The sequence below is a fragment of the Tupaia chinensis genome, unplaced genomic scaffold (assembly GCF_000334495.1).
Source record: "Tupaia chinensis unplaced genomic scaffold, TupChi_1.0 Scaffold000647_1, whole genome shotgun sequence".
Classification (NCBI taxonomy): Eukaryota; Metazoa; Chordata; class Mammalia; order Scandentia; family Tupaiidae; genus Tupaia; species Tupaia belangeri.
The window spans coordinates 2,591,147-2,606,015 of record NW_006160168.1 but is presented as its reverse complement, the minus strand read 5'-3'; the positions used below and the strand labels follow the sequence as shown (position 1 = coordinate 2,606,015).

At 36.9% G+C, this 14,869-nt stretch overlaps 2 protein-coding genes across 3 annotated transcripts in view; one reads left to right on the top strand and one right to left on the bottom strand.

Moving 5' to 3' along the window:
* PTER (phosphotriesterase related) overlaps positions 1-9,572 on the top strand; it is a 77,775-nt gene extending 68,203 nt beyond the window's left edge. For both annotated transcript variants that reach the window (XM_006159750.3, XM_006159749.3), the window contains exons 4-5: positions 473-613; positions 7,440-9,572. In XM_006159750.3, coding sequence (XP_006159812.1) covers positions 473-613; positions 7,440-7,650 — 352 coding nt within the window. In that variant the 3' untranslated portion in view covers positions 7,651-9,572. The remainder of the gene's footprint in view (positions 1-472; positions 614-7,439) is intronic.
* A 1,336-nt stretch (positions 9,573-10,908) lies between these two features.
* C1QL3 (complement C1q like 3) overlaps positions 10,909-14,869 on the bottom strand; it is a 59,077-nt gene continuing 55,116 nt past the window's right edge. Inside the window, exon 5 of the mRNA XM_006159763.2 lies at positions 10,909-12,114. Within this exon, the coding sequence (XP_006159825.1) occupies positions 11,935-12,114 (180 nt within the window). The 3' untranslated portion in view covers positions 10,909-11,934. The remainder of the gene's footprint in view (positions 12,115-14,869) is intronic.

The window sequence follows — 14,869 nt, the reverse complement described above, 5'->3', positions numbered from 1 at the left end:
GCTCTCTCTCTCTCTCTCTCTCTCTCTCTCTCTCTCTCTCTCTCCCCCTCCCTCTCTCCCTCCCTCCCTTCCTCCCTCCCTCCCTTCCTCCCTCCCTCTGTGTGTATGTGTGTCTGGTCAAATTAAAATAAATGAATGAATAAATAAAATTAAATTAATAATTATTTTTTTAAAAAAGAACATGGAGCATATTCTGAAGACAATGCTAAAGTAAAATTACAGGATAGTTTTTGAGTAATGACAGCATAATTAAAATAAGTATATAGTTCCCAAATACTTGAACAGGGAAAATGCCCTTTTGAATAAGTAAATTCTTATTTCTGATAGCAACTTGAACTTAGTATTTTATACTCACATAATAGCCAACACCAAAGTTGTTACATGACCTATGTTCTGCTACATCATGTGCTGAATCTGTGTACGTGGAATATATGAATGTGCTTAATAACAGTGTCTGTCTTATTGTCTCTAGGTCTCTACTTAATAAGAAGGAGCTACTGGAGTTTGCTCAACTTGGCTGTTACTTGGAATATGATCTCTTTGGTAATGAACTCCTACATTACCATCTCAATCCAGATATTGACATGCCCGATGATAACAAAAGAATTAGAAGGTAAATATGTGCAAATCTCTCAGAGCATTACCTTTTACTGGCCCCTTTTGATTGTCATATCTGGGTGAGTATTAGCAAAGATTCAGAAAACAGTATGTAGGCTGAATCACAGACTTGCAGAGAAAAATATATCTATGCTGTTTCAGGGAGAAAATCTCTCTATATTATTTCAAGGAGAAAAATGAGTCATCCTAAGTAGGCTAAAGCTTAGCAGAGCCTTAGAAGTCAGTGCAGATGGGCAGCAGACAAGAAATACGGATAATACTCAACCCCTGCCATGATAATAAGAGAATAAAAGATGTTTTCCTCCTTTCCTCCCTAATAAAATACGCTGTTTGTCTCACACATTGACCACATTAAAGTCGTAACTTCCTACAATTAATATTTGAAATATTGTACTAAAGAGGTGATTCAATGAAATGCTAAAAGTATAATGTTTAATGACCAAACAGCAAATAAAATGCAATTTCACAAAACTGTTTAATGTTTGATGAAAACAAATAAGTCTTGGTTGGAGTTATGCTTTGCAATTAAGTGGAAAATTTCAGATATGGCTACCTGGTTGGGTCTTGGTCAGATGGTGTTATGAAAATTGAATGACCCAAACCAGAGACTCTGGGAGGAGAGCTAGACTTGGGATTGACAAGGAATGCTTTGGTTTGGGGGTATCTAGGTGTTATATTCCAGTGGAGCCCTAAGATAAGGATGTGAAACTCAGGGCAGAGATTTGGGCTGAGACCAACCTCTAGACAACATTGGTTTGTATGTGATAGCCTGAACCATAGGAATGAATGAGATCACTCAGAGAACAGGATGAGAATAGAGTTCTGGGTGCATGGACATCTAAAGGATGGAGTCATCCAAGGTCATTCGAGGACAGGTTGGGGAGTTTTTCAGGTGATAATATCAGGGAGGGAAATGTTATGGAAGTCAGTGCAGAGGAGTGTTTAAGGCAGGAGGGCATGAACACCTATGAAATGTGCCAAGTATCAACTAGGACAAAGACTAAAAAGGATTCTTGGTACTGCACAATTATCATGCTCTTATTTCTTAATCAGTCCAGGCAGTCTCATAGAAAAGGCTTGAGGTGGGCCAGTAGATGGCATAATGGTTACATTGCTGGACTCTCACATAGTCAACTGCAGTTCAAGTCCTAAACCCGGCAACTTAAAACTAATGCCAACTGCATGTGTGTACATGGCCAAAATCCCCAGTGGAGAATGGAAGAGAAGGAATTGGGGCATGGTCATAAACCCTGGGGAGTGATTTCTCACTTTCTGTCTCTGTCTATCCCTGGTTCTCTGGTGAGCACACATGCCCTATAACAAAAATATCTAAAAAACAAACCAAATAAATAAATAAATAAAAGATTTGAGGACCAAGTAGGAGGTGAGAAGAGAGAGAACATGGAGGTTATCCTTTCAAGAAGTGTGATAGTAGAGGGAAACAAGGAGGTAGGCTGAAGCTAGGGGGCTACACAGAATTAAGGGACACGTTTCTTGAGAACTGAGCAGTTTGTGTGGCTAAGAGCAAGAACAGAGAGCAACAGGTTGAGAGAGAATGAATCCAGGGAAATAATACCATTCTACAAGGTCATTATAGAATTTATATGAAAGTATGCAAAGTTTTATCTGAATGGTTCCAAATACAGAAGTGTTCAATAGACATTGACTTAAAAACAAATCTGGAGAGAGAAGAAATATAGAGCAAAGCTCCCAAGAAAACATATAGGTGGGATCTGGGAGCAAACAGAAAGCTAGTTGAAATGATACTTTATTGAAATAAGAGCATCAAGGAAAGCAGTGGTATGAGTGCAAATAAACGTGTCGGTGAGACTAGAAAACTAAAAACTACGACCATGAGTCCTCTGGTGTCCCTGTGTGGTAGATGTGGTCATCTCCTGAGGAAGGAGGAGTGGATTCAGAGCAGGACCTCATAGAGGAAGTGTAGGAATGGCTGTCAGGTGAATGAAGGAGACACTGACAAGGACATGCATAGAGTCCCAATTGATGCTGGAAAGCACAATTGCTTGACTGTATTGACACCAATGTACAAGCTTTGGTGGTTATTTTTCCAAAATATGCTTTTAGTTTTGGTAGGACTTAGAGATGCTTTGGGTTAGATGCAGATTAATGTCTCTGTACTGACTGATATGCAAGGCATTCCCTTTTGAAAAAGCAATGTAATACACTGTAAAGTTATATGTAATCCAATGTAATATAAAGAAGATTATGATGATAATAAAAATTAAAAAATTAAAAATAATAATGTTGAGAAAAAAAAAAAGAATGAATAGTCAGACAGATCTAGGGTTGAGAGTCTATCTGTAAGATGTGGTTGATAGCCACGAGAACAAAGGAGGGGTTGCGAAGAGGGTCACGGGTCCATGCTGGAGGGAAGAAAGAATAGAGAATTGGAGGTTATAGAGGAAAAACACAGTGAGGCAAATAACTGGGGTTTTAAAGAAATGGGTGAATATATTCAGTGGAAGAGGGTGGATGGAAAAAAGTAGAAGGAGGTAACATGATCAGAGTGGGAAGCTGAAAATGGAGATTTCAGAAAAGGTGCAATTCTCCACTATGACGAGGACCGCAGTCTGGTTATGAATGGAGAAAATTAGTTGGAATGGGGGTAAGCGTAATTGGAATTGAGAAATGATGTCCAGAAACTGTTAGGCTCCCGCATGAGTAGTTGCATAAACATTCTGAAGTTATGAGGAAAACCTCCAGCTGGTGGTCAGAGTTGGAATATCCTTAGGATCTTTACCCTAGAAAGTTAGATTTTTTATCTCTGTGCTGTCTGCCTCTCCCCTGCATTGGCATTCCTTCTTGAGAACCTCATTACAAGAAAATGATGCTTCAATTTTGTATTACTGAAGAGAGCTAGGTGCTAAATGCTATACTGGTTATGGAAGTTGGAGACACAACTCTTCATGAGCAAATTCCTTGACTGACTTAATCAGAAGCCAACTCTTTTTTTAATACTCAGACAAGTTCTTCTATAAACATATTTAGTGCTTTTGTTTGTTTGTTTTGTTCTATGCTTTGCATCTACCTTCCCGAAACACTATTCAATACAGGAAAATAAGTTTTCTATTACCCTACTAGATTTATGATATGCTGAAAAGTGAATATTATGGGAACCAGCAGTTAGCGTAATGGCTATGTCGCTGGACTCCCACGTAGTCGACCGCGGTTCGCCTCCCGGACCAGGGGGCTTAACACTCACGCCGGGCACGTGTGCATGCATGCCCAAGATCTCAAGAGGAGAATGGAAGAGAAGGGATTGTGGCGTGGCCATCCCCCCGGGGGGTGATTTCTCGCTTTCTGTCTCTATGTCTGTCTGTCTGTCTGGTGAGCGCACGCGCCCTATAGCGAAAACCTCTCAAAAAAAAAAAAAAAGTGAATATTATTTGGCATTTAAAATGGGGTGGTGTGGTAGGCCTTTCGCATCTTTTGTGGTCTGAAAAAAACATGATTTCCTGAAGAATGCCATTAATACATGTGTTATGACTCATCTAGGAAATGGGAAACTTGAACTCAGTATCTGCTTCCCTTTCCCTTTTGTATCGGTGAGGTATACCATTTACACCCCTCTGTATTCTATGAGACTCCCAGACCTTCTGGAACATGAGAGTCGAGATCTGTAAAGAGGACAAAACAGCTCCACATTTTTTTCTAGACTCCTTTAGGCTGTTAGTTCAAGTACAAGAACTTCATTTTGGCTACTATTTATTGTACCAAATGTAAACATTCTGGATATATGGAAATGCATAACCATACACCCACCTATATGAATGTGTGTGTATGTTTTAATGTGTACATATATCCGTAAGTTGTGTGCTATTCTCTATGTATATGTGCCTGTATGTGTGCTTAATCATTCTAAAATTAAAACCATAAACAGTTTAATGCATTAGGTCACTTCACCCAAGTGAAGCTCTTGTTAATCACTAAATGACCTTTGAGTCTTGTGTGTTCCAGTATCCCATTGTTCACCGTGTCTTAGGCATTTGGTTTTTATCACTCATCTGCAGTCCTCTTCCGAGCAATGGTAGTCTTAAAGTCCCAAAGTGCAGGACCAGCAGATGGCATAATAGTTATGTCACTGGACTCCCACATAGCCGACTGCAGTTTGAGTCCCAGACCCAGCAGCTTAAAACTCACGCCAGGCACTTGTATGTGTGTGCCCAAGATCCGAAGAGGAGAACGGAGGAGAAGGGATTATGGTGTGACCATTCCCCTGGGGGTTGACTTTTTGCTTTCTGTCTCTCTGTATCTCTGTCTCTCGGTGAGTACACATGCCCTATAGCAAAATTCTCTAAAAAAGAAAATGACAACAAAAAAAAACCAAGAATCTCCAAGTGCAAGAGCATAGAAGCAGGCTTCAGCCTACCTCTAGTTTTCAGTACCAGAAACTGTGTCTAACACCTGTTTGCAATCTTATGCTCCATTTCTCAAATCTTATTATATCTCTGCCTTTTTCACACTCTGTAGTCTCTCTCTAATATTTGTTTGCAAAACATGAACTCATTTGTATTTCTATAATTACTGTGATTTTTTTGTCTTCTCATCTGTAGTGGTTTCCCTTCTGCAGCATCTCTGTAACTCTTGTTCTTCCACATAGTGCTACAACAGGAGAGATGATCTCTTAGTTTAGCTGTGACCAGGCAGGTTTTCCTGTTTGTTAGGTTATTGTTGTGCTTCTGGAGCTATGACGTTCTCTTTTTGTGAGATAACTAGTCTTCAGATGCTTGACATAACGAGATCTAAAAGTTCTCATTTTTAAATAAGAGTATCTTACCCTCTGTATCCTTCCTTCACTACTTCACAATTTGATGACTTCATGTTTCAAGGTGTGACATAAGGTAACTTAAAGGGATGTGTTGATCTATGTGTATGCCTTTGGAAAAACAAGATATAATTATCAGGTAAGGAAAAGAGATTTTTAAAAAAGAAAAAGAAAAAGAAAAAACCTGGGGAAATGCTCAGAAAATGTCAGGGACACTGCTGTGTGTCCTTTTATTTTTTTGGAGAGGTTTTTGCTATAGGGCACGTGTGCTTGCCAGACAGACAGACAGAGACAGAGAAACAGAAAGCGAGAAATCATCCCCCAGCGGGGATGGTCATGCCGCAATCCCTTCTCTCCTCCATTCTCCTCTTGGGATCTTGAGCATACGTGCAAACACACGTGGCGCGAGTTTAAGCCACTGGGTTCAGGACTCGAACACTAGTCAACTACATGGGAGTCCAGTGACATAGCCATTATGCCCTCTGCTGGTCCCCCATGTGTCCTTCTATACTGTAATACTCCTTTGCAGTTGTGGTTTAAAGTTCCTCACACTGAAGTTCAACATTGTGTTTACATTCTGTCAAATCTTTCTTTTTTATAAATGATCATAACTCTTACAGACAATTCTCTTAAGTAGAGTTTTTCCAAAAATAACTGCAGATCATTACTTTAGGACGCTATGCCAGTGCCAGTGTAGCAGATAACCACAGTGGCATGGATGGCATTGCATACACTTTTAAATGGCATTACATACACACACTTATGGTCCATATGGTATGAATGCTCATTTCTGTACCAAGTATCCAGCTGGCTCTCGTACACTGGCACTTGCATTCTTTTGACCTACAAATACAATGTCAAATATTCCATTACATTTTAAAATGTGTTTTCTCAGAGGGCAGGACTTTGTGCCTAAGTGTGTCCCATGTATCGTGCCCTACATGTTGTTTACTGTAGTAGTTAGTAAATATACCTCATAAACCAGAATGCCAAGAAATGCTATCAAAACAAAAAGGATACCCTTCAAATAGCCCCTGGATGAAGGTGCTTACAATCAGCCGAAAGCACTTGGGAATCTAACAACAGACAAGACTATCCAGAGAATCCCAGATAAGAGTCATTGTCTGCAAGTCGTATCCTTTCCCATCAGAGACCCATGTTCAGTCAGAACAGACACTGCCCAGAGTCCAGACACATACAGATGGTGGCTGTCAGGAGGTGACTCACACTACAGAGTACAGCATTTAACAAAGCAAAGAGGATTTCATTTTTAGACAATCGCCAGGAAGCTGTTCTTTAGTCAACTGACTATAAATTTAAAGGAATGGCTTATTATTTTAGCCATCGTGTTGACATGTCAGGAAGATAGAGTATATTGCTATTGGTCAATTTAATCCCATGTTGAGAGACTAAGTCAAAATTCCCAGAGATTTCAAAGAGACAAATGTTCAAAATATGCATGTACTTTTACCAGCCTTTTTCCAATGACTGTGTGCTATACCTTTCACTGGCAAACCAACCGATTTTTCTCTCAGAGTATTTTACTTGTATAAAGATTCCTCTTATTTCCTTATTTCAGTCACAAATAGTCTTTGATTTTATTTGCTAGATTAAAAGAGAGGGCAAGAATGAGATCTGAAAAATGGGCCCACTAAGAGGGGCACTTTAGAAAAGAGAGCTAAATACAAACCCAGAACCAAGTTATTCAGTGAAATGCTGAAGGGGTCATCCATTCGAACTGGCCCGTCCTATTAGAAGCATCTTTTAGCAGTTTTGCTAGGCGTTGTCATAAATATCACAGGTTAGAAATTCGTGTGCATGGAATAAAGATCATGTTCCTACTAGGGTGCAGTAATATCTTTATCACCACCACATTATCTTTATTAAGGGTCTCCCGATACACATGCCACAGTGGAAGGCAGTTATCTTTACGACAAGCACAATAGGTTTACGAGTGAAAACTGTGAAGCACCCTGAACATCTAAAATGTGAGAAAAATGACAGACAATGAGTTGATTTTTTTTTTTTTAAACAGGGTTCGTCTCCTGGTGGAGGAGGGTTATGAAGATCGAATTCTGATGGCACACGACATACATACGAAGCATCGGCTGATGAAATACGGAGGTCACGGCTATTCTCACATACTCACTAACGTTGTTCCTAAAATGTTACTTAGAGGTATAGCTGAGAATGTGATTGATAAGATACTCATAGAGAACCCTAAGCAATGGCTAACTTTCAAATAAGATGGGTGTTTGTAAGAAGTCACACCTTGAACAGTCTGTGACTTCAGACCTACTGCAAGATATTCATCAGAGTGACATGGGACTAATGACTGATTAATCCTCCCTATGACAATGAAGAGAGTTCGCCTTCTCTGCAACTGGCTATTACATCTGCACCTCTGGGGAGTTACTGAACTTAGTAAGCCCCATTGTGTTGCTGTAACAAAATAAATGCAGAAATGACCTGTTTCCAAACAATGATATAAAGTCTGTATCCTGTAAGTGGAATTTTAGCTTTTGTTTTTCTGTTATCTCCTCATCTATCAGCGGTACTACTTGAGAAAATCTAAAGTGTTTCTAGTTAAATTACCCCCTTCTGGAGCAATTTAATGTTTCTTGTAATATTGATGATCCTACTAATTATCATGCTGTTCTTTAATTAATGCTTAATGAATAATATGGCACTTTAAAATAGCTTCTGCAGCAAGGGAAGTTAAATTTTGAGACTTTTTTTCCCAAAGGATACTGTAGTAGAATTGCTAACTCACAATAGAAATATTTTGGAAGGTTAATTATGTTCTGTCTACCTATTTATATACACTTACAAAAAATTATTTTTTATGCCTTTGGCATTCTGTATCTATTTTTTGCTGTAAATTGTGTCGTGTTTTGCAAAGTTTCTATAAGAACATATAGCAGTACTGAATTATAAAAATTCAATCATAAAAGTCAAAATATATTACATAATAGTTTAATGAATCATTACATTTATAATAACAACGGCCATGATTTAATTAAGATAGAATGCAAAAAAAGAGAAATGTTTGCCTTATGTACATATATATATATTCCCTTTATTTCCTTTACCTTTTGTTTTTCCTTAAGCCTAAACAAAGAAAACAATACTTACTTATCTGAAGAAAAGGTCAAATCTATTGGAAATGACAGTCTGATTCTAGAGCCTACTCTTTAAAAGGTACCCAGCCCTGATGTTTTGTATAAACAAAGTTTTTTTTTAAACAATGAGTTGAAACTTAGTTCATGTACACTTATATTTATAAACTAATTTCTTGATCGAATCCTCACTGTGCAATTTGATACATTTTTTAAAAATCTTTAAAACCCTTGTTGCCAATTCCTCTTCGATTTTAGAGATATATATCTATTATGATTCATTTATGAATTATCTTACACATTAGACTGTCCAAAAAAAAGTTAGTCACTATTCTTGATGAATGGACTAAGTGTTTTTTAATCATATAAATCATGACAGTTACTCAGACCAAGGCATTTAAGCAGAGCAACCACCACCTTCAGATGGGAACCACTATCTATAACTCTTGGAAAGTTAAGTTTGCTAAATAAAAGATACTTCTGCTGATCAAAGATGATCAAGCTTTCTGTGTATTAGAACAGAAAGTACCAAAGAGGAATGAGCCAGAACAAACCAATTCCTTTAAATGAAAAATGCAAATGTCTTTCACCACTAAAACAAACAGATTTTTAAATCTGTTTTTGAAGTCTACTTGTCACAGTCTTCAAAGACAACTGAAAGGAGAACAGATTTTTTTTTTTTCATTGTAATAGTGGAAGTTGTGTAATAGTTAGGATGTAGCAACATGCATTTTTAATCTTTTCCTTAGATTAAATAGATGGCTTTGGCGGTGTATTTTAACCAGAGAGAAAGGATTTGTTCTACTCTCAAAATCTACTTCACTGTCAGCTTCTATCCACCTGAGAAGAAAAAAATGGATCATTCAAATGCATGTAATTCATAAAGGTTGTGAAGGAGAGCCACTTTGCTTCTGCAGTCCTAATCTGAGCAGTCTGTTACAGAACGCAGTGAAAGTATTGATTGGCGAGTGGTAATAAAGCAGCCATAGGCTTAACTTACAGATGGGAAGTATAGAATATTTTAACCTAATAAAATTTAATTTTCTGGATAACTGTTTTCTCTTTCGTATACTTTTGTCATTCAAAATATATATCAATCCAAAATAAGTAAAATCATTATCATTTATGTCTGTATATGTATACACACATACTTTTTAAAATTAAATTCTGAGGTTGGATGGTCACTTTGCCTCATGGACTAAAACCATATGTGTGTGTGTGTGTGTGTGTGTGTGTGTGTGTGTGTGTATTTCACCTAACATATATATGTATGGGGGGCAGGTATTTGTATAAAATATATATACTTTGCTGACATAGTGGTTATATGTGAAATTGTTAATTTTAAAATAACCTCAGGCCACAGACTTGTAGCAACTGTTTGAAGGCCTTACTTAGTATACCCTTGGTAATGCATGCAGCAGCTCAAATTAAACCTTTGTGCACTGGGTTATGAATAATTTTTTGTTCCAAAGCAGGCAAAAACCTCAGTCTAATACCAAAGAATAAATTTCTCTGACTTTCCAAGTAAATCTAAATGTATCCTATTGACAAAATAGACACACAGGGGCTTTTTCTAAATACCGTACATAATGACACATTTTTACACTCAGGGGGTAATCCTATGACACAATTTCAACCTCTATTTTTAAAGACTATCACCCAAAAAGAGAGAAAAGAAAATTCCTAAGAAAAAGAAAGTGGGAAAATGATCATAGGCTTGGGAATTCCCTCAAATCCAGAAAATTCCAGGTTAAGGCTTGAAGTTGAATCATTCCCAGGTCTAGCTCTAAAGTTAACAAGGATACAAGGCAAACGATTTCTTTGGGGGCAAGCAGCATTATTTCAATTAGACCTTCTCCTGCAGGGTAAAAATCATTCTTCCCCACACTATGAATGGACTCCGAGTCTCATAATAAGCAGGTCAACTCACAAGAACCAAAGCTGACATATGGATGAAAGCAGCAAGATCACAGTACACCAAAGTATCATATATATTGAAGAAATAATTCAGTGTCTTAGATTTTTCTATAAAAATTTGTGATCTATATAGGACTTCATTCACATGGACACTAACAATAAGGAGTATTTGCTTTGGCGGTAGTGGATCACACATCTGCTTATCTTGTTTTAACTTTTTTTTTTTACATAATGTTTCTGAGTGATACAGATGTGAGTCAGGTAGCATTTGATTTCCCCACATATACACAACTGAGGTGCCCCGTGATTGGCATCCCCTGGGATCCTTGATTCACTGAATACTTTTTTTTTATCTATAGCTTGTCTGATGTGCATAAATATATATATGTGTGTGTGTGTGTGTGTGTGTGTGTGTGTGTGTGTGTGTGTATTTCACCTAACATATATATGTATGGGGGGCAGGTATTTGTATAAAATATATATACTTTGCTGACATAGTGGTTATATGTGAAATTGTTAATTTTAAAATAACCTCAGGCCACAGACTTGTAGCAACTGTTTGAAGGCCTTACTTAGTATACCCTTGGTAATGCATGCAGCAGCTCAAATTAAACCTTTGTGCACTGGGTTATGAATAATTTTTTGTTCCAAAGCAGGCAAAAACCTCAGTCTAATACCAAAGAATAAATTTCTCTGACTTTCCAAGTAAATCTAAATGTATCCTATTGACAAAATAGACACACAGGGGCTTTTTCTAAATACCGTACATAATGACACATTTTTACACTCAGGGGGTAATCCTATGACACAATTTCAACCTCTATTTTTAAAGACTATCACCCAAAAAGAGAGAAAAGAAAATTCCTAAGAAAAAGAAAGTGGGAAAATGATCATAGGCTTGGGAATTCCCTCAAATCCAGAAAATTCCAGGTTAAGGCTTGAAGTTGAATCATTCCCAGGTCTAGCTCTAAAGTTAACAAGGATACAAGGCAAACGATTTCTTTGGGGGCAAGCAGCATTATTTCAATTAGACCTTCTCCTGCAGGGTAAAAATCATTCTTCCCCACACTATGAATGGACTCCGAGTCTCATAATAAGCAGGTCAACTCACAAGAACCAAAGCTGACATATGGATGAAAGCAGCAAGATCACAGTACACCAAAGTATCATATATATTGAAGAAATAATTCAGTGTCTTAGATTTTTCTATAAAAATTTGTGATCTATATAGGACTTCATTCACATGGACACTAACAATAAGGAGTATTTGCTTTGGCGGTAGTGGATCACACATCTGCTTATCTTGTTTTAACTTTTTTTTTTTACATAATGTTTCTGAGTGATACAGATGTGAGTCAGGTAGCATTTGATTTCCCCACATATACACAACTGAGGTGCCCCGTGATTGGCATCCCCTGGGATCCTTGATTCACTGACGTTAGCCGTACGAATCCGGTGTTCGAACTCAGAATAATCAGCTTAGTTTCTGCGTTATCAGTCAGCATAAATAATAAATCCAGAAAACGTGCTGTATTTGTTGTTGTTCCCTCCATGGGCTTTCCCGCCATCTAATTTGATGTAGACTTCATCTCCTGGCTCCAAGTGAAGAACCACACTGTTGCTGGCATAGTCGTAATTCTGATCAGCATCTTGAGCAATGGCGCTAGCACGCACCTATGTGAAAAAGGTAAGAATTAGAGTTCAAAGAAAATTCTCACATTTTCTTCTTTCTTTTGGTAACTCTCACAGCAACCTAAGCACACTTGCTGCATAGCATAGAATTTAGCATAGGAAAGGCCTTTTTGGCTTGGAAGGTTTATGAGGATCTCTCTGTAGCAGTTTCAACTATGTTAAGGAAAGGAAGGGAGAAAACAGTGCTTGGTAAGGAACATCCCAGCAGTCCTTTTCTATCTGTAGATTGTAAATAACACATACCAATCTATTTTCTTTCTCAATCGCTACTTTTTCTAATTCCTTGAATCCCTATGCCCATTTTTTGAAATGGGTATCATAGTATCATTTTTGCATTTTGAGCCATGTAGTCATAGTGTAACAAGCTGCTAATAAGTACAGAAGCTCAGGTCTAACTTCATTGGTCATCACAATTATTAAAACATTGAGATTGATGATAGATAAACACCTAGGGAAATATCACTACTCTACTTTATAAAAAAAGGGAAGGAAAAAAAAAAAGAAGCCAGCCCTATGATTTAGGGCTTTTGAAATTGGATTCAAATGAAGTCCTTTTTTCCACACTCCTTCAGATACTTAACTCCTTTAAACGTCTTTGGTTAGAGCATCCAAGTTTTTAAGAGTTCTTTTTCCTATTTGTGCCTTTTTATTCTCTCATTATGATATGTACACTTAAATTCAACAATTTTAACATATGTAAGATTATAGAAGGAACTAAATTTCCATCATCTGCAGTCTCTTTCTAAAATGTTTGAATGATCTCGTCGATTATCCTTTTGTATTTAGGTGATTCTGAACGTGTAATTGACTTTAAGGGTAGAAGTTGCTTATAACGTGCTCTAGTTCAACCTGTGATCTCATTCGTGAGTTGACAGACATTTGCAAACAGTCAAATTGCCTATCATATCGTGTAACACGGACATTCTGTCACATCCTCAACTCAAATTAGGCTTTGTACTCATTTAGATATATTTCGATTCTGCCTTGGAAAATCTTTCAATAGGCAGACTTGTCTTTGATTTATTTCAGTAAAACATCTTCTACTTTGTGGCTTGTTTCTATTCTACTATAATGATATTTCCCTGCATAACACTGCAAGTGATTTAGTGGTTTTGTAAACCTGCACTATGTAATAATGCATGACTTGGGGTAGAATATGCTGGATTTTATCACTTGGCAAAATGAGACATAAGTCAAGAATTTCATGCATTTCTTTCAAAATTTAAATGATAGGTTTTCAAATTAAATTTTCATGTGCTATGTTCTCACATTAATGCTGAAATGTTAAAAAAGGAGAAGGCTCTTATGACACTGCTGAACTTGTAAAGTAATTTGAGTAGTATTTTTAAAATTTCTTTCTGGGTATCGTATAGCAGAAGGAGAAAAGGGCTTAAAGGATTTAGAATTGCTTAACACTGTGCTGTCACTAATAGAATGAAAGCAATATGCCACTTAATTATGCTCAGAAGGGCTGACTTAAATATATACACCAATCTAGGGAGGTGATCTGTTTTCATTATTAAATAATAATACAATTGAATTTCATAATATGTCCTAGAAATTAATCATCAATTTGTAGAAGTTGAATGCTTCAATTCATTAATGGCATCTACTCGTTAATTCCCAGGGATAAAGATCTACGAGAAGGATATTGCTATTATAAACTGGATTTTTGAATGTCTGAGCTTTTTAATGGGTGAGAAAAATTAGAATACAAACTAGTAACAGCTATATTAGTAACATTAATTATAAATCCAGAATATACTTCTTAGCTGTTATTAATAACCAGACACATTCAGTGCTTTAGGTAGGTAGTGTATGTGCTAAAGGTATTGTGCTTTAACACTGCTTTCTATGTGAGGCATTTGGGAACCAGGACACATTATAAACACTTGCTCTAGAAACCATCTTTTAAAAAATATTAAGCAGTTTTCATTCTGTAGGGTGTGACCACAAAACCAAGTAAACGTTACCATTTTTATTCAGTAGGTGTAACCACAAAAACCTACAAATGCATTAGAGTGATTCCACAGACTGAAAGGTTACCCTTACGGGTTTCACTTCCTTTGTTGGATAAAGCCAGTGTGATTTCTTTTTAACGAAAGTCATTCTCTAAAGATTTTCTACCTACACTGTACCATAAGACTTTGCTAATTAAATAATTGCCATACTCTTGTGTCCTTTCATGATTTCAATATGCCTGCTCACCTATCATACTCGAAAGGTATGATGGGACTTGAAATTTCAAAATCTAGTATCCAGCTCAGTGACTTTAACAATTCTTCCTTTAAGCCGTCAAACTATTGAGGAAGGTAATGTGCTCACCTTGGAGGCTATTTTCCTGTTCTTACATGTACCCTGATTTCGGCATTTTGTCTAGAAATGTGATGCATCCTTTCCTTAGCTCAAAATACCCATTTCTACCTAAATTTACTCCAAAAACTATTCTTATTATAAATTAACTATTTAGATTCTTTAATTTCTAGTCCATGACTCATTGCCCCTAAAAAGATAATTCGTCATGTCATTCATTTCTCTAACAAATGAATATCAACCCACAAAGTATTCATTCTTTTTCATAGATTTCATATTTGCTGGCACCAAAAAAAATAAAATTCCTAAGAATAAAAACTGGTTTTTAATTATTTTATAGTTCTAATCCTCAGCCAGCTTTAGTTCTTAGTGGATTATAATGATATTACAATGATTGTATTCAAACAGCAATACTTTTTCAAAT